The 23296-nt window shown below is 39.1% G+C and overlaps 3 protein-coding genes and 1 pseudogene across 3 annotated transcripts; 2 read left to right on the top strand and 2 right to left on the bottom strand.

Annotated features, from left to right (window-relative positions):
* Nucleotides 1-25: 25 nt before the first annotated feature.
* On the top strand, nt 26-4983 carry CESA4 (cellulose synthase A4). Its single transcript, XM_086252876.1, has 12 exons — nt 26-164; nt 271-472; nt 594-718; nt 821-887; nt 997-1147; nt 1289-1901; nt 1996-2133; nt 2332-2457; nt 2555-2767; nt 2875-3390; nt 3541-3891; nt 3968-4983. The coding sequence occupies exons 1-12, from the start codon at nt 72-74 to the stop codon at nt 4547-4549; spliced, it is 3177 nt and encodes a 1058-aa protein (XP_086109002.1). The 5' UTR covers nt 26-71; the 3' UTR covers nt 4550-4983.
* A 123-nt stretch (nt 4984-5106) lies between these two features.
* Nucleotides 5107-9221, bottom strand: LOC147275955 (uncharacterized). Its single transcript, XM_086252875.1, has 2 exons — nt 5918-9221; nt 5107-5785 (listed from the first exon to the last, which is right to left on the bottom strand). The coding sequence occupies exons 1-2, from the start codon at nt 9204-9206 to the stop codon at nt 5412-5414; spliced, it is 3663 nt and encodes a 1220-aa protein (XP_086109001.1). The 5' UTR covers nt 9207-9221; the 3' UTR covers nt 5107-5411.
* Nucleotides 9222-12368: 3147 nt separating this feature from the next.
* Nucleotides 12369-16166, bottom strand: LOC147275954 (uncharacterized). The gene is made up of 2 exons (XM_086253435.1): nt 12890-16166; nt 12369-12759 (listed from the first exon to the last, which is right to left on the bottom strand). Exons 1-2 carry the CDS (start codon nt 16152-16154, stop codon nt 12392-12394), a joined length of 3633 nt encoding a protein of 1210 aa, XP_086109561.1. The 5' UTR covers nt 16155-16166; the 3' UTR covers nt 12369-12391.
* Nucleotides 16167-19195: 3029 nt separating this feature from the next.
* LOC147275953 (putative leucine-rich repeat receptor-like protein kinase At1g35710 pseudogene) lies at nt 19196-22996 on the top strand (annotated as a pseudogene).
* Nucleotides 22997-23296: the final 300 nt, after the last annotated feature.

Raw genomic sequence — 23296 nt, 5'->3', positions numbered from 1 at the left:
TCCCATTCTCTCCTCTCACCATCTTTTCAACACCACTCCATCTCTGGCCTTTCGGTTAATGCATATGTGCCATGGCCTCAAACACCATGGCCGGCTTCTTTACAGGTTCTTCTGATCACACCGGAAACAACAAACTCCATGTTGTGCATGTCACTGACGAAGAGGTACATATATATGGTTCTATAGCTATTCCTTCCTTAATTTGAAACTAACAATGGCATGCATTATGCATTTAAACATTTGTTTTATTCTGAATTTCAAATGTGGCAGAGTAACCAGCATCCAACCCGGCAGTCAGTGTCGAAAGTTTGCAGAGTTTGTGGGGATGAGATTGGATACAGAGAAGATGGGGAGTTGTTTGTGGCATGTCATGTGTGTGGGTTCCCTGTGTGTCGGCCTTGTTATGACTATGAAAGGAGTGAAGGCAACCAGTGCTGCCCTCAGTGCAACACTCGTTATAAGCGTCACAAAGGTTTATATGCATATATCTCATTAACACAAATGCACTTCTCTTCTGATTAATTTCTATCTTAAGCAAATTAATTAATGAAAATGCATGCATATATATATATATATGTATATATGTATTGTAGGTTGTCCTAGAGTTGCTGGAGACGAGGAAGACTTGGATGCAGATGATTTTGATGATGAATTTCAGATCAAGATCAATGATCACAATGATGACTCTGGACATGAAAATCATGCCATTAATCGCTCGGTAATTTCATCCTGTAGTTTGCATTAACTTTTGTTTTCAAATAAAAATAATAACTAATATTCCGAGGAATGGGAAGTGATCAATGTTAGTGAGTTTTTGCAGGAAAATGGAGACCATGATCAACAACAATGGCAACCCAACAATCAACCTTTCTCTGTAGGAGGAAGTGGTAAGGATGCAATTAATTCAATTTATATTGCTATGATTAAAAGGGACTTGTTTCTTGTAGTGAATTGCATTTGCATGTACTAATTTATGTGTCTTTGGGTTGTGTATAGTTGCTGGTAAGGATTTTGAAGGCGAGAAAGACATTAATGGGAATGCAGAGTGGAAAGACCGAGTGGAGAAATGGAAAGTCAGGCAAGAAAAGAGAGGTTTGGTGAGCAAAGATGATGGAAATGATGATCAAGGCGAGGAAGATGACTTTCTGTAAGTAATTGGTTTCATATGCAAATTGACTATAAAGTGATTCAATGCTGCACAGTATGCACCTTCACTAAGTCAACATGAATTCTTTGGAAATCCTCTGAAATCTATACTGAAAATTCCCCCAACATGTTTGTTTTGCAGTATGGCTGAAGCCCGGCAACCACTGTGGCGAAAAGTACCCATATCTTCTAGCAAAATCAGCCCTTACCGGATAGTCATTGTCCTCCGGCTTGTAATTCTGGCCTTCTTCTTCCGTTTCCGCATCTTAACCCCAGCATATGATGCTTTTCCCCTTTGGATCATATCTGTAATTTGTGAGATATGGTTTGCCCTCTCTTGGATTCTTGACCAGTTCCCCAAATGGCAACCCACCAACCGTGAAACTTACTTGGACCGCCTGTCCATGAGGTTTGAGCGCGAGGGTGAGCCTAACACCCTCGCCCCAGTTGATGTCTATGTGAGTACAGTGGACCCTCTCAAGGAGCCTCCAATCATTACTGCAAACACTGTTCTGTCCATCTTATCTGTTGACTACCCAGTTGACAAGATCTGCTGTTATGTCTCGGATGATGGTGCTTCAATGCTCCTGTTTGATGCACTCTCAGAGACTGCTGAATTTGCAAGAAGGTGGGTGCCATTTTGCAAGAAGCATAACATTGAGCCTAGGGCCCCTGAGTTCTATTTCTCTGAGAAAATTGATTACTTGAAGGACAAGGTTCATCCAAACTTTGTAAAGGAGCGTAGAGCCATGAAAGTAAGCGAAATTAAACATGTTTCTCTTTCAACACTTAGACAACAATGAAATGAGGTCTAAAGGGCTTTTTTTTTTTTTTTCTGTGGTACTGCAGAGAGAGTATGAAGAATTCAAAGTGAGGATTAATGCATTGGTGTCAAAGGCTCAAAAGAAACCAGAGGAAGGGTGGGTGATGCAGGATGGTACTCCATGGCCCGGGAACAACACTCGTGATCATCCGGGAATGATTCAGGTTTACAATGTTATTCATCCCTATTCTGTTTTTTTTTTTTTTTTTCCATAAAACCAATATGAAACAAATGTGGCTTTAAATTGATTTTTAGGCTTTATTCGTTTCTCAAACACGAGGGAAAAAAGTAGAGAAATGCAAACGATTTGGTTGTCACTGTTTACATGGCGCCTGTGGACATTAATTCTACTTGCTTTGCAGGTCTATCTAGGAAGTGAGGGTGCACTAGATGTGGATGGTAAGGAACTTCCACGTCTTGTGTATGTTTCGCGTGAGAAACGTCCTGGCTACCAACATCACAAGAAAGCTGGTGCCATGAATGCTTTGGTGAGCTGATGTCTATTTAATTTGTGTATTTACTTTGAGGCGAGATTGGTGCATTTAGCAGTGCTTTTAACTTGGAAATTTCGTATATGATCTACAGGTTCGAGTTTCTGCAGTGCTTACTAATGCACCTTTCATGTTGAATCTGGATTGTGACCACTACATCAACAACAGCAAGGCTGTCAGAGAAGCTATGTGCTTCCTAATGGATCCCCAGCTTGGGAAGAAGCTCTGCTATGTTCAATTCCCTCAAAGGTTTGATGGTATTGATCGTCATGATAGATATGCTAATCGCAATGTTGTGTTCTTTGATGTAAGTGACACTAGAGCTTTAAATTCATATGTTTTCTTACAATACAGAATATTCTCTGCCTGTAAAAATTTAGCTCAATTATGTCTTGACTGTGTTTTTGGTCATAGATCAACATGAAAGGCCTAGATGGGATCCAAGGACCAGTATATGTTGGCACTGGATGTGTCTTCAATAGGCAAGCATTGTATGGCTATGATCCACCAGTGTCTGAAAAGCGACCTAAGATGACATGTGACTGCTGGCCTTCATGGTGCTGTTGTGGCTGTTTCCGTGGTTCAAAGAAGTCTAAGTCTAAGAAGCATGGATTGAGAAGTCTTCTTGGGGGACTTTACACTAAGAAGAAGAAAATGATGGGAAAGAACTATGTGAGGAAAGGGACTGGATCCATGTTTGATCTTGAAGAGATTGAAGAAGGTTTTGAAGGCTATGATGAGTTGGAGAAATCATCACTCATGTCACAGAAAAATTTTGAGAAACGTTTTGGGCAATCCCCTGTGTTTATTGCTTCCACTCTCATGGAAAATGGTGGGATTCCTGAAGGGACTAATAACACAACACTCGTTAAGGAGGCCATTCATGTTATAAGTTGTGGATATGAAGAAAAAACTGAATGGGGAAAAGAGGTGATTACTAAGTAGCATTATGAATTTATGATGAACTGCTTCTCTATCTATTCAGTTCTTAAATTTGGTATAAGTATTTGATTTCTTTTTACACTAGGCTTTGATACGAAGACTCTAACAAGCTAAAGCATTCGTGGTTTTTCTTTGCAGATTGGGTGGATTTATGGTTCAGTTACAGAAGATATTTTGACCGGCTTCAAAATGCATTGTAGAGGATGGAAGTCAGTGTACTGTATGCCAAAGAGACCAGCTTTCAAGGGATCTGCTCCTATAAACTTGTCTGATCGGTTGCACCAAGTTCTGAGATGGGCTCTTGGTTCTGTCGAAATCTTCCTTAGTCGTCATTGTCCCTTATGGTATGCCTGGGGAGGAAAATTGAAATGGCTTGAGAGGCTTGCTTACATCAACACCATAGTCTACCCTTTCACTTCCATCCCCTTGCTTGCATACTGCACTATTCCAGCTGTCTGTCTTCTGACTGGGAAATTCATCATCCCCACTGTAAGTACTTTTGGAGACTATTTTGAACATCAATGGAAATAGGCCAATTTTCTAATCAGAATTTCATTATGTGCAGCTGAATAACTTTGCTAGCATATGGTTCATGGCTCTTTTCATCTCCATCATTGCAACTGGTGTGCTAGAGCTGAGATGGAGCGGTGTTGGCATCGAGGACTGGTGGCGTAACGAGCAGTTTTGGGTTATTGGTGGTGTCTCTGCACATCTCTTTGCTGTCTTTCAAGGCCTACTCAAAGTCCTGTTTGGAGTTGACACCAACTTCACTGTGACATCAAAAGCAGGAGACGACGGTGAGTATGGGGAACTCTACCTCTTCAAATGGACTACTCTTCTCATACCACCAACCACCCTTATTATCTTGAACATGGTGGGAGTAGTGGCTGGAGTTTCTGATGCCATTAACAATGGCTATGGCTCATGGGGTCCTTTGTTTGGGAAGCTTTTCTTTGCTTTCTGGGTCATTGTTCATCTTTACCCCTTCCTCAAAGGTTTAATGGGAAGGCAAAACAGGACTCCTACCATTGTGGTCCTTTGGTCAATTCTTCTTGCTTCCATTTTCTCACTGGTTTGGGTGAGAATTGATCCCTTCTTGCCCAAGCAAACTGGACCAATTCTCAAACAGTGTGGGGTGGAGTGCTAGGCATGCTGTTGGGGCCTTTACCTTCCTCTTCATTGATTATCTTTGTAGTTATGCCACATTTTGCTTGTTGTTTTGAACTGTTCTTGAGTTTCCAAAGAGGGTCATTTGTGTATACACTATACATTCATTTTGAGAGAATTTTGCCTGCAAGGGTCTCATGGAATCATGGAAGACAATGTACCTAGTGAATCTGTGATAAAGATCAGTGTCTTTTGGGCCTTCAATTATTTTTGGGCTAAATGCTCCTATATTTTTATACACATTGAGACCGGCCTCCCAAAAAAAAAATGGTAAAATTAAATTAGCTACAAGTCAACTTTTGACTAGCAAAAAATTAAATGAGAATAGTACCAAAGGACAGAACCTTTGGACTAGCTGAAAAGTAATTAATAAGCAAACATATTAATTATGAGATTCACTGGCAGCAAGCTGTTCGAAAGCTAAGTCTTACCAACTTTGAAACAACGCGGTTTTGCAGAACATGATTGGCCAACTTTCATGTTTCAAGCATTTAGGTTTTGCAGGTGAAATTTGGAAACTTTGAAACTTGAGACATGTACATGAATGAAACTGTCTAAAGAAAATAGAATCTCTAAGCCAACTATATATACACTATAGGGGTACAAGTACAATTCTTATGTATTCAAGATTGTCCAAATAGGTTTCCAACCTGAAAAAATTATTGTATGTAAACCTTCAATACCTACTTTTAACCCCAAAAATCATGCAACATTCTTATTCATCGGACACAAGGCACCTATGACCTATGATACAAACACAAACACAACAAGAAAGCCTACATATATATTTGCATTATGAACTAGGATTTGGTTGGCATTACTACTACTAGTTTCAGTTTCTTCTATTTTTGAAGCCCAGTTAGTTTGTTGATGGTTAAGTTACTATATGGTTCAGAAATGCAAGGCTGGTTCTTAGCTGATAGTTCTTGTGCCACAAAACGCATTGTGGGTCGTGATTCCGGATGGGCACGCGAGCACGCCAAGGCTATGGTCACGACAAACACCACTGCATCCGCCAATTCATTGGTCGGAGGCTCCAGCCGTTGGTCCAACACATCTTTTAAAAACAATTCTGCATTGTCCGTCAAAGATTTTGATGATTCAGATAGGAATTGTAGCATTTCCCCTGGGTGCCTTCCCATCATGATTTCTAGTGATAGCACTCCGAAACTATACACATCACACTTATCACTCACCTTCATAGTGAATGCAAGCTCTGCACATCAAGGAACCAATTAGCCACTTTAGATAATCACTAGACCCAAAAAGTTTAGTACAGTTTTTACGAAAAATAGGTCAACAATGTATATCAAACTAAAATAAGGCACAAATTAAATTGTTACATTACCTGGTGCCATGTAGCCATAAGACCCAGCAATGGCAGTCCAGTTGGATGAATCCGAGCTCAGCATTCTTGCTGTTCCAAAATCCGAGAGCCGGGGCTCAAAATCCAACTCGAGCAATACATTGTTGATAGAAACATCCCGGTGCACAACTGGTGGAGAGCAGTCATGGTGCAAGTAAGAAAGTGCATGAGCTAGTCCTTGCACAATTTTGACCCTTGTAGCCCAGCCAAGTTCAACATCCCCTTCCACCCCATACAATGCTTTTCCCAGGCTGCCTCTCTCTAAATACTCATAAACCAAGAACATGGAACCCCTCCTTGTACAGAACCCGAATAGCCTAATGATGTTCCGGTGGCGGACATGTGTCAAAGTTCGAATTTCGCTCTCAAAACTCTGGCGATTGATTGCTGGAATGTCACTAGAGTCTGACATGTTAAGCCTCTTAACTGCAACAACTTGGCCTGATAGCAACTCTGCCTTGTAAACCCTTCCAAACCCTCCACTTCCAATGCAGTACTTCTCATCAAAGTCCTCTGTGGCCTTCACAATTTCCCCAAATGTGAATTTCACTTCTCTTTCCCATATCATGGACTCATAGCTCTCAGACTTCTTAGAACTTTTGGTTTCCTCATCGAGGAGATTGGGTTTCTTTCGGCAAATAAGGATCAGAGCAATAGCAGCTGCAAGCACTAATAAAGCACAAACAGGAACAAGGACACCAATGAGAACTTTTTTGTTGTTGTTGTTCTTGTTGGACATTGAGGAAGTGCATGGAGTTAGTCCCTCTTGATCTCCACACAAACCAGAGTTTCCCACAAAAGCATTCGCGGGCGCCTTTTGGAAAATGCCACCAGTTGGGATTGGACCTGTCAAATTGTTGTGAGAAAAATCAAAGCTGTTTAGACTGAGCATTTGGGAAAATACTGATGGGATTCCCCCTGAGAGATGGTTGTGTGAGACATTGAGATTCTCCAATTGTGTGAGCTTGTCCAAGTTTGAAGGTATTGGTCCAGATAGCGAATTGCTGCTAAGATCCAACAAGTACCTCAAGTTCAAGTTACCAATCTCTGCTGGTATTTGACCTGACAAATTGTTGTGGCTCAAGTTCAAGCTTGTCAAACTTTCAAATGTACCAGGCTGAACTGGTATTACCCCTGTCAAATTGTTATCAGACAAATCAAGAAGCTGGAGCTTGGTTAATTTGCCTAGACTCTCGGGGATGGCTCCTGTGAAATGGTTCCTGCTCAGATTGAGAGTGAATAGCAAGCTTAGATTTCCAAATTCAGTTGGGAATTCCCCACTGAATTCATTGAAGTCTAGGCTTAGAGACTGCAATTGTGTCAACTGTCCAATCCCAGCTGGGATTTGACCAGAAATTTTGTTTCTACTCATAATCATTGCAGTGATGTTTTTGCATTCTCCCCACTGTGGTGAGAGTTGACCCACAAACTTGTTGTCACTAAGATCAATGTAATCAAGCACCGGATGAACACCAAATGCATTCGTAATGTTTCCGGTGAATTGATTCCCATCAAGCCGGACTCTAGATAATGCTGAACAATTTCTCAAGCACTCGGGCAATGGCCCTGTGAAGTTGTTATTATTCACTGTGAGATTTGTCAAAGCAAATCCACTGCACAATTCTGGTGGCAATTCCCCAGAGAAGCTGTTGTTGGAAAAGCTAACATATCCCAACTGACTGTACTTCCCAAAATCTCTCGGAATGGTTCCTGATAATTTATTGGTGAACACAGAAAAATTCTCAAGGCTACTGAGGAGAGAAATGGTTTCTGGCAACTCCCCTTCAAGTTGGTTTGTGTCGACATCAAAGTTGGCCAATGATGTCATGTTTCCAATCTCTGGGGGGATTGTGCCACTGAGGTTGTTGTAGAAAAGCTGTATGCTTCCAAGATTTGTGAGACTCCACAGTGTCATAGGAATTGGCCCTGAGAGCTGGTTGGTTGAAAGATCCAAATCATTCAAATCTTTCAAGTTTCCAATCTCTGAGGGAATTGAGCCAGAGAAGTTATTATGGTACAGATAGAGCAAATTGAGTTTTGTCAAAAGCCCAATTTCTGCTGGAATGTTCCCACTGAAGCTATTATTTTGAAGTTGCAAAGATACCATTTCAGTCCAATTGGAGATTAGTGAAGGCAAGATTGGACCAGTAAAGTGATTCCCAGATAAACCCAGTTCCTTGATGTTGGTCAGATTGGACAAGGACAGAGGCAGTTCCCCACTGAGGGAATTCTCAGCCAGGGCCAAGAAGGTAAGGTTGGTACAAAGACCAAGCTCAGAAGGGATTGAAGAGTTTAAGGAACTCTCATGAAGATCAAGGTACTGGAGCTCTCTCAGTTGGCCTATAGAGGATGGAATTTTCCCTTCAAGGGAATTTTGAAATAGCTCAATATGCTGAAGACCAGCTATCAAACCAATATCTTCGGGAATTGGACCACTGAAATGGTTCACAGCCAAACGGAGCTGTTTAAGCTTGGGAAAGTTTGATGGTAATGGTCCTTGGAATTGGTTATTAGTGAGGTTGAGATATTCAAGCTTGCCCAGATTGGTAAACACCTGTTGTGGTATTTGACCAGTAAAACTATTTTGAGACAAGTCCAGGAAGGTCAAGTTCCTACATTCAGATATAAATTCTGGGAATTCTGAATCAAGATTGTTCAGATAAATGTCAAGGTATGTCAACAAAGGCATGGCTGAAAATTTAGACCAGTCAGGAGGGGTTAAGAAGTTTGATCCAAGAAGCAAGTACTGTACCTTTTGGAGATTGCGTAGCTGATAAGGAATGGTACCATTGAGACTGTTGTTGTTGAGACTTAGATACTGAAGCTCTGTTAACTGGGCTATCTCCACAGGTACAGGCCCTGTAAAATTGTTGTTGCCCAAGTCCAAGATTGTGAGCTTGGATAGGTTGCCAATGGCAGATGGTATAGTCCCTGTGAAATTGTTGAGATTGAGGCTGAATTGGGTGAGATTGAGAAATGGGTTGAAGTTGAATTGGGTTAGTGTTCCTGTGATGCTCAAGTTGAAGAGCTCTATTTGGGCTACTGTTTTGGTGCTTTGGTCACAGACAATGGATGTCCACTTGCAGAGGTTGTTTAGGTTTGTGAGGGACCATGAATTGAGAGAAGGTGGTGAAAAAACAAAGCTGTTTTTCCAAGTTATGAGAGCTTCTGCTTGTGTTCTTGGAGATGTGGTGGCCTTCAATGGGAGCAAAGAGAGCAAGAAAATATGAAGGAGAAGATGATGAAGTGAAGGCTTCTGAACTCCTTTCATGATGATGAAGTGAAGCCTTCAAGTTTGACCAGTGGATGTTCTGTTTGAAACCAGCTATATAAAGACATGAGTGATTGAGTGGGCCCATAACCTATTTGGCCTAATTCTTTTTTTTTTTTTTTTTGCTATTTGGTCTAATTCCTTAAAAACATATAATAATACTAGGCTATTATTTTGTCAAATTATGTATCATATCTTCCATCCAGAGTATATAGTCTTGTATAAAATGTTAATAATATATCATGTTATACATATTTTCATTGATTATCAATTAATTTTAAATTAAATACCTATATTTCAACATGATATTAAGAAATTCTTTTATCAAATTCAAGAATCACACCTGACATATTTAGCTTAAGTGCACACATATGAAAGAATCTACAGGTCTATAATGTTCATACTTTTAAGTTTTAACACACTAAAAAAAGGAGAACTCATATGAGAAATATAAAATAAAAAGTAAGGTCAACTAAAAGCCCATAGTCTATACATGGGATGAGACTGAAAATAATTTAGCTAAATGCAACTTTGGACTGATGAATGCTTTTAGAAAGAGAAGTTAGGAATTGACTTTTATGAAAAATTTAGAAGACATGCGTGGCATGTTTATTCTTTAAAACGTTCACACTCTTGAATGGATCATCTTGCTGATGCCACATTAAAATATAGTGCAGTTTCTGTGAAGATTCTGGTAATAATGTTGAATATCCAATCCAACCAAATTAGTGGTCTACCATCTTTTAGCTTTAACTATATACTACATCTTTTAGCTTTTCTTGACCAAAAACAACTATATACATCATCTAGCAAACATATATTTTTGGACAGTTTTGTCTGTACTTTTGACATCATCTTAGTATCTCATATTTATAAGTTTTTATAAAAAATTGTGATCATTACAAAGTGTAAAGGCGCGCCAGCTTTATTACTTAGATAATCACAATATTTACTTGCAACATATATGAATATTCAGTGCAAATGGATAATTATTTAAAAGTTGTAAATTTGGGCACTTATTTATTTTAATAGCAAAATGATTATTCAGTGAAATGGGTACTTAATTAAGGTAAGAAATTAGGGCACTTCATATATTTTAATTTCAAAATGATTATTCAGCCAAATGGGTACTTAATTAAGGTTAGAAATTTGGGCACTTAATATATTTTAGAGCGTGGAGCGCGGAGCGCGGAGCACCCTTTGAAGTGGAATTAGTATTAATGTTAAACATTTTTGTTAGCAAATTAAATACTTAGAACCAAACCAATTGAGACAAGACATATTACAATCTCATGAGTCTTACATTATATAAACAACATAGTTGGTGCTAAATCTCTAAACATGAATTACTAATGGGGGCATGAATTGCAATCATGACTAAACTTCTACTTCGAATCTAGAGAACAGAATCTATAATAAGCCAATTGACTTGAAAATTAATCGAGCAGTATTCCACTTCTAATTACAATTTGTTTGAAGAGATCTCAAATTCAAATTATCATTTTCTCTTATAAAAGTAAGCATTTCTTAATTGCCTATTATAGTAAGTTTTTTAGGTTAATCCAAGTGGTGAGTAGATGAAAAAATAAATTAAAATTAAAATAGATTTAGAATTCGATTCTCTGCAACAAAAAAACAGAAAAAAAATAACTATCAACAATAATGTTTCCCAAAAAGAAAAGAAAAAAACTAAACCAACCAAATGGTAGGTAGTTGAAATAGGGAGCCCACCCCTTAAATGCATGCAATCGAGAACATTACAACTTTCCAATATAGTGAGTAATTGGGGTCCAAAAGGTATAGGGTACCCCCGTGGGAATGGGGTCCATCGGATTTGTCTACCTAGAAATGTGAATGTGAAAATGAGGAATTGAAGAAGACGCTGCTTAACTTGGTCCTCCCACAGAGAAATATGGGACAAAGTGAGTGAGACTCGGACAATGACAAGTCTGGTCATCTTTTAATGAGACTTTAACAAGGGGATTATTATTAGTCTTACCTACCCCAAACTCAAATTCTATCAGCCTAAACTTTTATCGTAGATTCAACATATTTATTGTTGAGAGGACGTCTCACACCGAGAATACTAAACCATGCATTATAATTTATAATGGGAAAGATCTTTTTATTTATTGTCAATTTTGATTAAGTTGCATTAGACAAATTCTGAATAATATTATCTTTACAATTCACGTCTTATTAACAATATTTATTCTAATAATACCTAACATAATTTATCTACATGTTTAACTCGAGTCCAACAACACATGAGAAACGTTATTGTTCAATTAGTTTTGAATTTGATACTCGTACACGTACTTGTACCACTACTAGAGTACGTAGTCATGCCTTTATTCCAAATCCAAAAGAACTTTAAGATCGAAAGGTACCTCCCAGAGCAGCAAAGCTTAATTCACCGAGACTCTGAGTGGTTTTGTTTGAGGTCTATATACTTGCATGCACCGCGCTTAATTGTATGCCAGAGAAATAGTATGGGTTGGCCGTTAACCATGCATGTCCATATGTAGTTAAGGACCTGAATTAAGGTCGTACATGGCGGCTTAATTGTCTCTCTATCTCCTACTTATTACAAGACGCACGTGATTTCTAAGGTTTAGAAACATGCATGCATCCGTGGTCACTGGTCAGCCTTTTTTTTTTTAATTCTATACTTTCTATTGATTGAGCGAGGGCCGAGAATTTTGGTGATTAACTACCGTTGAATCAAAATCTAATGATTAAAAAGTAAAAGACTTATTAATTAGACTTTACCAAGTTTGATGAGACTCATTTTCATTGATGACGAGACTAAGAAATTCTGCATCAACAAGAATGATGAGACCCATTCTCATTGATCGAAGGTTCTTATAACATTCAGCAGCCACCCTTTTTCAGCCAGTAATGTAACACATGCATTGATACAAATAAAAATACAAGAATTTGGGGCCCAAGAGCAGCCCAAAAGGGCCCAGAGACATCCAGTCTGGGCCAAAAATAGAAAACCCAATATGAGCAGTAAATGTATACAGATCATTTATTGTTTTGTTATCTTTAATTTTGATGCAACTTTATTGTATTTTGATTGACTAAATAATAACGAGTCCCTTTTGGCACCTACAATGCAAATGTTGAAGAAAATGCAAAGCTCCTTTGATTTTCAACTAAGGATTTAGTTGGTACATCTTCTAACTTTGAAAACCTGCTAACTTGTTGATGGTTATGGTGCCTAGTGGTTCAGAAAGGTAAGCTGTAGTCCGAGCTGATGATAATTCTTTTGCCACAAAATCCATAGTGGGTCGCAATTCCGGATTGGTCTGGGTGCATGCCAAGGCCATGGTCACAACAGAAACAACTCCTGTGGCAGACCGACCGGGAGGCGGCGGAAGCCGTTGGTCAAGAAAATCCTTCAAAACCAACTCTGCATTGCTTGATGACACTGATTGTAGCGAAGCCAGCAGCTCCCTAGGATGCCTTCCCATCATGATTTCTAATGCCACCACTCCGAAACTATACACGTCACTCTTATCCGTCACCCGCGTTACGAATGCCAGCTCTGCATGCACAACATAACAAAGTCAAACCAACACTTTTCGATCAATAATAATATTAGGGTGATCAAATATGTTCACCAAATAATGTGACAGTATACATATATATATACATATCACGTACTAGGCAGTTACCTGGAGCCATGTAGCCATAAGACCCAGCTACAGAAGACAAGTTGGATGAATCCGGGATCAGCAGTCTCGCCGTTCCAAAGTCCGATAGCCAGGGCACGAAATCCTGCTCAAGTAATATGTTGTTCAAAGATATGTCTCGGTGAACAATTGGTGGTGAGCAGTCATTGTGCAAGTAAGCAATTGCATGAGCAAGTCCTTGCACAATTTTCACCCTTCTGACCCAGCCAAGTCCAGCTGCTTCACCCTCTGCCCCATACAACACTTTTCTCAAACTGCCTCTCTCTGCATACTCATACACCAAGTAAAAGCAGCCCATCCAGGAACAGAACCCATAAAGTTTTATGATATTTCTGTGCCTGATATCTTTCAAAGTTTCTATCTCATTTTCGAAACTCTGGAGATTTGGTTCTGGAATGTTGTCACTAGAGTCTGACATGTTAAGCCTCTTAACTGCAACAACTTTGCCTCTGCCCAACACTGCCTTGTAGACGCTTCCAAATCCTCCTCTTCCAATTAAGTACTTTTCATCAAAGTTCTCGGTGGCTTTCACGATTTTACTAAATGGAGATTTCCCATTTTTTCCCCAATTTTTTGAATCAAAACTCTCAGACATCCTAGGACTTTCGATTTCCACAACCTTCGATTTGTGGCGGAACTTGAAGATAGCAGCAGTTACAGTTACAATCACTAGTAGACCACAAATGGGAGGAAGGACACCAATAAGAATCTTGTTGGACTTTCCTGGGTTTGGATTGCTGAGACCACACAAAGACAAAGCATTGTTTCCAACAAAGGCACTTGCACGCAGCTTTTGGAAAATGCCACCAGTTGGGATTGGACACGTGAAGTTGTTGTAAGAAAAATCAATCTCAAGTAGACTAGCCATTGTGGAAATTGTTGATGGGATGTTCCCTGAGAGATGGTTATGCGAGACATTAAGAATCTCCAGCATTGTAAGCTTGCCCAAGTTTGAAGGTATTGGTCCAGATAGCGAATTGCTGCTAAGATCCAACAAGTACCTCAAGTTCAAGTTACCAATCTCTGTTGGTATTTGACCTGAAAAATTGTTGTGGCTCAAGTTCAAGCTTGTCAAACTTTCAAATGTACCAGGCTGAACTGGTATTACCCCTGTCAAATTGTTATCAGACAAATCAAGAAGCTGGAGCTTGGTTAATTTGCCTAGACTCTGGGGGATGGCTCCTGTGAAATGGTTCCTGCTCAGATTGAGAGTAAATAGCAAGCTTAGATTTCCAATTTCAGTTGGGAATTCCCCATTGAATTCATTGAAGTCTAGGCTTAGAGACTGCAATTGTGTCAACTGTCCAATCTCAGCTGGGATTTGACCAGAAATGTTGTTTCTACTCATATCCATTAAAGTGATGTTTTTGCATTCTCCCCACTGTGGTGAGAGTTGACCCACAAACTTGTTGTCACTAAGATCAATGTAATCAAGCACCGGATGAACACCAAATGCATTCGTAATGTTTCCGGTGAATTGATTCCCATCAAGCCGGACTCTAGATAATGCTGAACAATTTTTCAAGCACTGGGGCAATGGCCCTGTGAAGTTGTTATTATTCACTGTGAGAACTGTCAAAGCAAATCCACTGCACAATTCTGGTGGCAATTCCCCAGAGAAGCTGTTGTTAAAAAAGCGAACATATCCCAACTGACTGTACTTCCCAAAATCTCTCGGAATGGTTCCTGATAATTTATTGGTGAACACAGAAAAATTCTCAAGGCTACTGAGGAGAGAAATGGTTTCTGGCAACTCCCCTTCAAGTTGGTTTGTGTCGACATCAAAGGTGGCCAATGATGTCATGTTTCCAATCTCTGGGGGGATTGTGCCACTGAGGTTGTTGTAGAAAAGCTGTATGCTTCCAAGATTTGTGAGACTCCACAGTGTCATAGGAATTGGCCCTGAGAGCTGGTTGGTTGAAAGATCCAAAACATGCAAATCTTTCAAGTTTCCAATCTCTGAGGGAATTGAGCCAGAGAAGTTATTATGGTACAGATAGAGCAAATTGAGTTTTGTCAAAAGCCCAATTTCTGCTGGAATGTTCCCACTGAAGCTATTATTTTGAAGTTGCAAAGATACCATTTCAGTCCAATTGGAGATTAGTGAAGGCAAGATTGGACCAGTAAAGTGATTCCCAGATAAACCCAGTTCCTTGATGTTGGTCAGATTGGACAAGGACAGAGGCAGTTCCCCACTGAGTGAATTCTCAGCCAGGGCCAAGAAGGTAAGGTTGGTACAAAGACCAAGCTCAGAAGGGATTGAAGAGTTTAAGGAACTCTCCTGAAGATCAAGGTACTGGAGCTCTCTCAGTTGGCCTATAGAGGATGGAATTTTCCCTTCAAGGGAATTTTGAAATAGCTCAATATGCTGAAGACCAGATATCAAACCAATATCTTCGGGAATTGGACCACTGAAATGGTTCACAGCCAAACGGAGCTGTTTAAGCTTGGGAAAGTTTGATGGTAATGGTCCTTGGAATTGGTTATTAGTGAGGTTGAGATATTCAAGCTTGCCCAGATTGGTAAACACCTGTTGTGGTATTTGACCAGTAAAACTATTTTGAGACAAGTCCAGGAAGGTCAAGTTCCTGCATTCAGATATAAATTCTGGGAATTCTGAATCAAGATTGTTCAGATGAATGTCAAGGTATGTCAACAAAGGCATGGCTGAAAATTTAGACCAGTCAGGAGGGGTTAAGAAGTTTGATCCAAGAAGCAAGTACTGTACCTTTTGGAGATTGCTTAGCTGATAAAGAATGGTACCATTGAGACTGTTGTTGTTGAGACTTAGATACTGAAGCTCTGTTAACTGGGCTATCTCCACAGGTACAGGCCCTGTAAAATTGTTGTTGCCCAAGTCCAAGATTGTGAGCTTGGATAGGTTGCCAATGGCAGATGGTATAGTCCCTGTGAAATTGTTGAGATTGAGGCTGAATTGGGTGAGAATGAGAAATGGGTTGAAGTTGAATTGGGTTAGTGTTCCTGTGATGCTCAAGTTGAAGAGCTCTATTTGGGCTACTGTTTTGGTGCTTTGGTCACAGACAATGGATGTCCACTTGCAGAGGTTGTTTAGGTTTGTGAGGGACCATGAATTGAGAGAAGGTGGTGAAAAAACAAAGCTGTTTTTCCAAGTTATGAGAGCTTCTGCTTGTGTTCTTGGTGATGTGGTGGCCTTCAATGGGAGCAAGGAGAGCAAGAAAATATGAAGGAGAAGATGATGAAGTGAAGGCTTCTGAACTCCTTTCATGGTGTTTGACCAGTGGATGTTATGTTTGAAACCAGCTCTACATTTTGGCCAAAAAAGAAACCAGCTATATAAAGACATGACTCATGAGTGGGCTGTGGCCTAATTCTTTTTTTCTATTTGGTCTAATTCCTAAGTCATTCTGCTTGTCAAATTATGTGTCAGTATATCTTCCATCCAGAGTATATAATATTGTATAAAATGTTAATAATATATCATGTTATAAGCATTTTCATTAGTTATCAATTAATTTTGAATTAAATACCTATATTTCAACATAATATTAAGAAATTATTGTATCAAATTCAAAAATCACACCTAACGTTTTTAGTTCAATTGCACCACATTAGAAAGAATCCACGAATCTATAATTCTCATACTTTTAACGCACTTAATTGGAGATCTCAATTCTCATGCATAACATAGAATTGAGACATGCATGAATGCTAATAACAGTTATAATCGATCACGTGAAATGTGTGTAGGGTAGTCATGGGAAATGGGTTCCATCGATCAACCTACACGTGGGAAATTGGAAAGTGTAGAGAGTATTCTGGGGCTGTTCTTTGCGGCTTTTAAATGGGGATTTTCATCATCAGCAGTTCAGCACACAATCAATCTGTTATAAACTTATAATTAGTTCTACCAACCTACCCCAAACTCAAACTTGATCAGCTCTTATTGGTGGGTTCAAGATATGAAAGGAAGAGTGGTACATATCTACAGTTTTGCCATTATCCCAAATCCAAAACAACTAAAGACTTTAAGATCGAAAAGTACCTCACGGGACTGCCCTTTCTGAGAGGGATCAGACTATTTCTTTATTTTGGTCAAAAAGATCAGATTATATACCATGGGCTTGTACTAAGTTTTGCACATCACATCATAACTTTTTTTTTTTTTTGCCAAACATCACATCATAGCTTACGACATGTAAATCAAATTTTTTTCAAAGAAATAAAAACGTGATTTCACAATTCACATGACATAGCAAATGCGTATCCTCGTTTGGCCTAATTGATGCCCCACCTTTGTGATTCACAAGCATTGCTATTTAATGTTACATGTATCATACATATCACTTTTAGAGGTAAAATGCATTTGAATATGTGAGTTTCATGCATTTGGCCCATTACTATTCCAATCAAGGCCTCTTCCTCTTCCTGTTCAATTTGAGCCCATAATGACAATGAACTAAAGGAGTTAAAGACCTTGGGTTTACATGAGTCAACAAAGTTGGCATTTCCCACAGAGTTCCTAAACACAAAGTTGTTCAACCACACAACCCATAAACCAAAAGCGAACACAGCACTATTAGAAAATTTGCTGTACCAGCAGTTCGTTTCATCAATGGAACATTCATGTGTGAGCTGGATATACATCGTCGATCCATTTCATAACAATGTAAGTTTTTGGGACTATTGTCAATAGTATATTGTATTATTAATTATCTTACTTATTTATGTTCTTTAAGAGTACTTTAGTCTTTTACTTGGTTTAGGGCTTTTATAACCTTTTGTACATATTTACTAGAGGTTCATATTAGATTGTAGTGTGTTGTTCTCTTCTTCAATATGCAGAGATGATTTCACAACTATATGCAGGTTGTGTAGCACCATGGAGTAACCAGAATTTAAGTGGTTCTTCAAAGGAGTTAATGCAACCAGAGGAAGAATGGTTTCTCTGCTATTTTTTCAGATAGAAACACACTTCATGAATATGTTACCCTCTAGATGCCAGTTCATGTCTAGTTGCAATACTATATAGTATAAGTACACAGCCTACAAAAAGATTGAATTCTAGGAGTAGCTCTAACTTGCTATATTCAATTTCTGTTTAAGATTTACTTTCTAGTCATATTATAAGCAGAAACTGTGGAAACTTCTTCTTCAATAAGAATATATATTGATGTATAGTCAATAAGTAACTTTCTACATATTCAACAGATCATACTTAATTTTAAGTATCTCCTCATCTTTCAAAGAGTCTAGACAATAAAAAAAATGTAGTAAACACATCCAATGTCAACTCATAATGTGTTCAATTTGAGCCCATAACGAACTCAAGGAGTCAAGGGTCTTTGCTTACATGATTCAACCAAGTTGTCATTTCACAGAGTTCCCAAACACTAAATTATTCTGCCGTACAACCAACCAAAAGCAGACACATCACCATAGCAATTCTCCATGGTGTTACAACCCATATATAGTCCCCAAAACTTAAATTGTTAGGGAATGAACCAACAATATATATCAAGCTTACACATAAATGTTTCATTGATGAAACAGAATGCTGCTACAACAAATTTTCTGCAACCAGAATCTAAGTGGTTCTCCAAAGGAGTTAATGCAACCAGAGGGAAGTGGTTTCAGTGCTATTGTTTTATAGAAAACGCATATCATCGATATGCTGCCCTCTAGATGCCAGAGCATCTCTAGTTGCAATACTATGTTATGATTACACAGCCAAATAAAGGTTGAATCCTAGGAGTAGCTCTAATTTGCTACATTTAATTTCTGTTAATGAATCTACTTTCTAGCCATATTATAAGCAGAAACTGTGGAAAATGCTTCTTAAATTATAATACACATTGATGTATAGTCAACAAGTAAATTTCTACATATTCAACACATCAAACTTAATTAAAATAACATTAAGTATCTCCATCATCTTTCATATAGTCCAGATAAAAATAGTAAAATATCCAATGTCATACTCATAACAAAAAGAAATAATTAATACCAGATGAGAAGAAAACTGAACTCTATGACATTCATATTTCACACGAATTACAAATCAAAAACCTCTTTTCACAGGACCTACAAAGACAAGTTGCAAAGGTAACAGATTTTCAACACCCACAACCTTGGTGTTAAAGCTTGGAAAAGATGTTCAGACACAGTGCAAAATAGAAAAGGTCAAAGCACAAAGTCAGAATAGATAAGAAATTCAATATATTTCCTCTATGCATATTCTGCATGCATGGTATTGTTAGTCTCTTCAAAACTTTTTCAGAGAACTAGCAAAAAGCTCTCAGTTAAAGTATGATGAAAACATCAGAGAGAATTCTCTGTTTTCTTATTTTGTTTTGCCTTCTGGAAGCAATCTATGCACAAACAGAAGCAGAAGCTCTGCTCAAATGGAAAAACAGTTTAAACTCTGCTTCCCTTACTTCATGGACTCTCACTAACAGCAGCAGTAGCCCTTGCAACTGGACTGGAATTCAGTGCAATGAAGCTGGCAGCATTGTTGGCATAAATCTTGTGAATTCAGGCCTGGATGGAACACTCAACAAGTTTGACTTCTCTGCATTTCCTAATCTCTCTTTCATCAATCTCAACAACAACAATCTTGTAGGAGAAATCCCAGTTGGGATTGGGAATGCAACAAAAATCACTTTACTTGATCTGGGTAGTAACAATTTCACGAATCCGATTCCCCCAGAAATTGGAGACCTCTCACAACTCCAAGTTCTTCTCCTCTACAACAATTCACTCACAGGTCAAATTCCATATCAGCTTAGCAATCTACAAAAGGTCTGGAATCTCAGTTTAGGAGGAAACTATTTAGAGAATCCTGACCCAGTTCAGTTTAAGGGGATGGCATCTTTAACAGACCTTTGGCTCTACTATAACAATTTGGTGGAGGTTCCCTCATTTGTCTCAGAATGCCCAAAGCTAATATTTTTAGATTTATCCCTCAATATGATCACAGGTCAGGTTCCAGTGCAACTACTGACAGGTCTTGAAAACCTTGAGTACCTAAACCTGACTGAGAATTTATTTGAGGGATTACTTCCTGCAGATATTAAGAATTTTTCAAAAATTCGACACCTGAGGTTGGGAAAAAACAAGCTGAATGGTACTATACCAGATGACATTGGGTTCTTGTCGAACCTCGAATTGCTTGAACTGCATGAAAATTCGTTCCAAGGGCCTATGCTACCCTCGATAGGAAATCTGCAGATGCTTCAGAATTTAAATCTTGAAAAGGCAGGCCTGAATTCCAGCATCCCAAAAGAACTTGGCTTCTGCGTGAACCTTACTTTTCTTGAGTTATCAAACAACAACCTCACTGGTTCTTTCCATGGCATTCTTTAAACGGATCAAAGAGCTTGGAATTTCAAGTAATCAATTATCTGGAGAACTCCATCCATCCCTTTTGTCCAATTGGACAGAACTCATTTCTTTGCAACTCCAAACAAACAACCTGTCTGGTGTCATTCCCCATGAAATTGGATTACTCCAAAAGCTTAATTATCTCTTTCTTTTTGGAAACCAGTTTTCAGGTCCCTTACCTCCAGAAATAGGAAATTTGTCAAATTTGGTATACCTTCAATTGTTCAGAAATTCTTTTACTGGTACCATCCCTTCAACCATTGCAAATTTATCTAAGCTCATCAGCTTAGCCCTTAATGAAAACCTGCTCAGTGGAATCCTTCCTCCAGAAATAGGTAGGATGGAAAGCTTACAAGAACTTGACTTGAGCACAAACAAGTTGCAGGGACCTTTGCCTTCATCAATAACCAGCTTACAAAAAATTACTGTACTCTATGTTTCCTTTAACAACTTCTCAGGGAGCATTCCTGAAGAGTTTGGTCCCACATTTTTGAGAAATGTGAGTTTCTCCACAAATAACTTTTCTGGCAAGCTTCCTCCTGGAATTTGTAAAGGAGGGAACCTTATATACTTAGCAGCCAATGCAAATAAACTAGTGGGACCTATTCCAGAAAGTCTTAGGAACTGTACAGGATTGAACCGAGTCCGGCTGGAGCACAACCTTTTCAATGGAGATGTCACACGTGTATTTGGTGTATACCCGAATATGGAATTCATTGATTTGGATATAACAAGCTCTATGGTTTGTTGTCACCTAACTGGGGAAAGTGTACGAATCTCTCAGACTTCCGGATATCTTCCAATATGATATCAGGCAATATCCCACCGGGGCTGGGAGAACTTCCAAATCTGCAAAATCTCGACCTTTCTAATAATCAACTTATTGGAAGAATCCCCATAGAGCTCTTTGGTCCCTCTTCACTTCTACTCAAACTAAACTTGAGCAAAAATCAGCTTTCAGATGGGATACCAGCAGGAATTGGCACATTGGCACGGCTACAGTACTTGGATTTGTCAGCAAACAATCTAACTGGGCCAATACCAGAAGAACTTGGGAACTGCCAGGAACTTATGTTCTTGAAGCTGAGTATAAACAAACTAAACAGCACAATGCCATTTCAGCTTGGAAATCTAGTGGCCTTGCAGTATCTCTTAGACCTTAGTCAAAATTCGATCACGGGACAGATATCCCCACAGCTTGGGAATTTAAAAAAATTAGAAATATTGAATCTGTCTCACAATCAGCTCTCTGGTCCAATACCCAATGCCCTGCAATATCAAGCAAGTCTTCAAGATGTTGATGTCTCATATAATAATCTTGAAGGTCCTCTCCCAGCGAACCAGGCATTTCGAGAAGCTCCTGCAGAGGCAGTGGCAGGTAACCCCGGTCTGTGTGGTGAGAAGACACAAGGATTGATCCCCTGCATTAGAGACTCTTCACCAGAAAACCAAGATAAAATCAAGAGAAGGAAATTGATTATTGCCATAGCTACCCCAGTGGCTGCTTTAGCCCTTCTATTAATTTTGCTTGGGACTTACATTTTGTGGCGTCAATCAACGGCTAATCAAAATGAAAAGGACAGAACAAAGGAGGAAAACCCACATTTTCTTTATGGAATTACATAAAGAGAGTTGAATTTAAAGACATAGTCACATCCACAGAGAATTTCAATGACAGATACTGCATAGGAAGGGGTGGACAAGGAAGTGTGTACAAAGCAATGCTTCCTGCAGGTGACATCTTTGCTGTAAAGCGTTTCCTCCCATATGATGCAAAAGAAAGCCCCCAGGATTACCAGATGAAGAACTTCATGTCTGAAATGCTTGCACTTACTGAAATTCGGCACCGGAATATCATAAAATTGTATGGATTCAGCTCCTTCAATGGGCTCATGCATTTTGTATATGAGTATGTAGAAAGGGGTAGTTTGAACAAGTTGATTCAGGAGGAGGAGAAGGCACAGATTTTGAACTGGGAAATCCGGTTAAAGATTATCAGAGGAGTGGCACATGGACTGTCTTACCTGCACCACGACTGTACCCCCAGAATTGTGCACCGAGACATAACAGGAAATAACATACTATTGGACTCAGACTTTGAGCCCAAGGTATCGGACTTTGGAACTGCAAGGTTGCTGAGAGAGAATGAATCTAACTGGACAACTCCAGTTGGTTCCTACGGTTACATTGCACCAGGTATTTCTCAAATTCACACAACTGAGCAATATGAATATAGCTTAAACTTGATCCACAACTCATTAACATAAAGCAACATTTGGTCATATAAGGCAACAAGATTCAACCATGCATATATAGCTCAAACCATCCGAAAAGATATTTCATTAAATTCTTGTACTTATTCCTTTTTGTCTTGCAGAGCTTGCTTCAACAATGAAGGTGACAGAGAAATGTGACGTGTACAGTTTCGGCGTAGTTTCTTTAGAACTACTCATGGGGAGGCACCCTCAGGAGCTCCTCTTAAGTCTGCAATCTGGAGAAGACATGCTCTTCACTGATGTCCTTGACAAGAGGCTTGCACCTCCAGCTGGTCCAGTTGAGCTAAGTCTGGCTTTGGCTACCACCCTCTCGCTGGCTTGCATTCGTGAAAATCCCATTTCTCGACCCACCATGCATCAAGTGGCCGCTCAACTCTCAGCAGCCACACCTTTATCTCTCACTGCACCTCTCCGTACACTCACGTTGCAGAACTTGACGGATATGTTTTAATAAAATAAGACTTTATATAAGCTTGTTAAAACTTATCCCCTTAAGTTCAGTTGAGTGTTGTTTTTATTTTGGGTGTAATCTCTGAAAAGTTGATTTAGTCAGTGTAGTTGGTGCGTGTTATGGTTTATTAACTTTATTACGTTGGATAATTGTGAACATTGTCCAGAACAAACATGTTTGAGATGAATTTCTTTTCTTCAAACTTCGAAATGCTGTTTTTTTGGCTTAGCATTGGATCTTATTAAATTCCAACCCAATAAAAATTGTGGCTGCATCGTAAGTGGAATTAAACAAGGTAAT

This window comes from Dryas octopetala, chromosome 8 (assembly GCF_963921425.1).
Source record: "Dryas octopetala chromosome 8, drDryOcto1.1, whole genome shotgun sequence".
NCBI lineage: Eukaryota > Viridiplantae > Streptophyta > Magnoliopsida > Rosales > Rosaceae > Dryas > Dryas octopetala.
The sequence above is the reverse complement of the archived record's forward strand: the minus strand, read 5'-3'. Positions and strand labels throughout refer to the sequence as shown.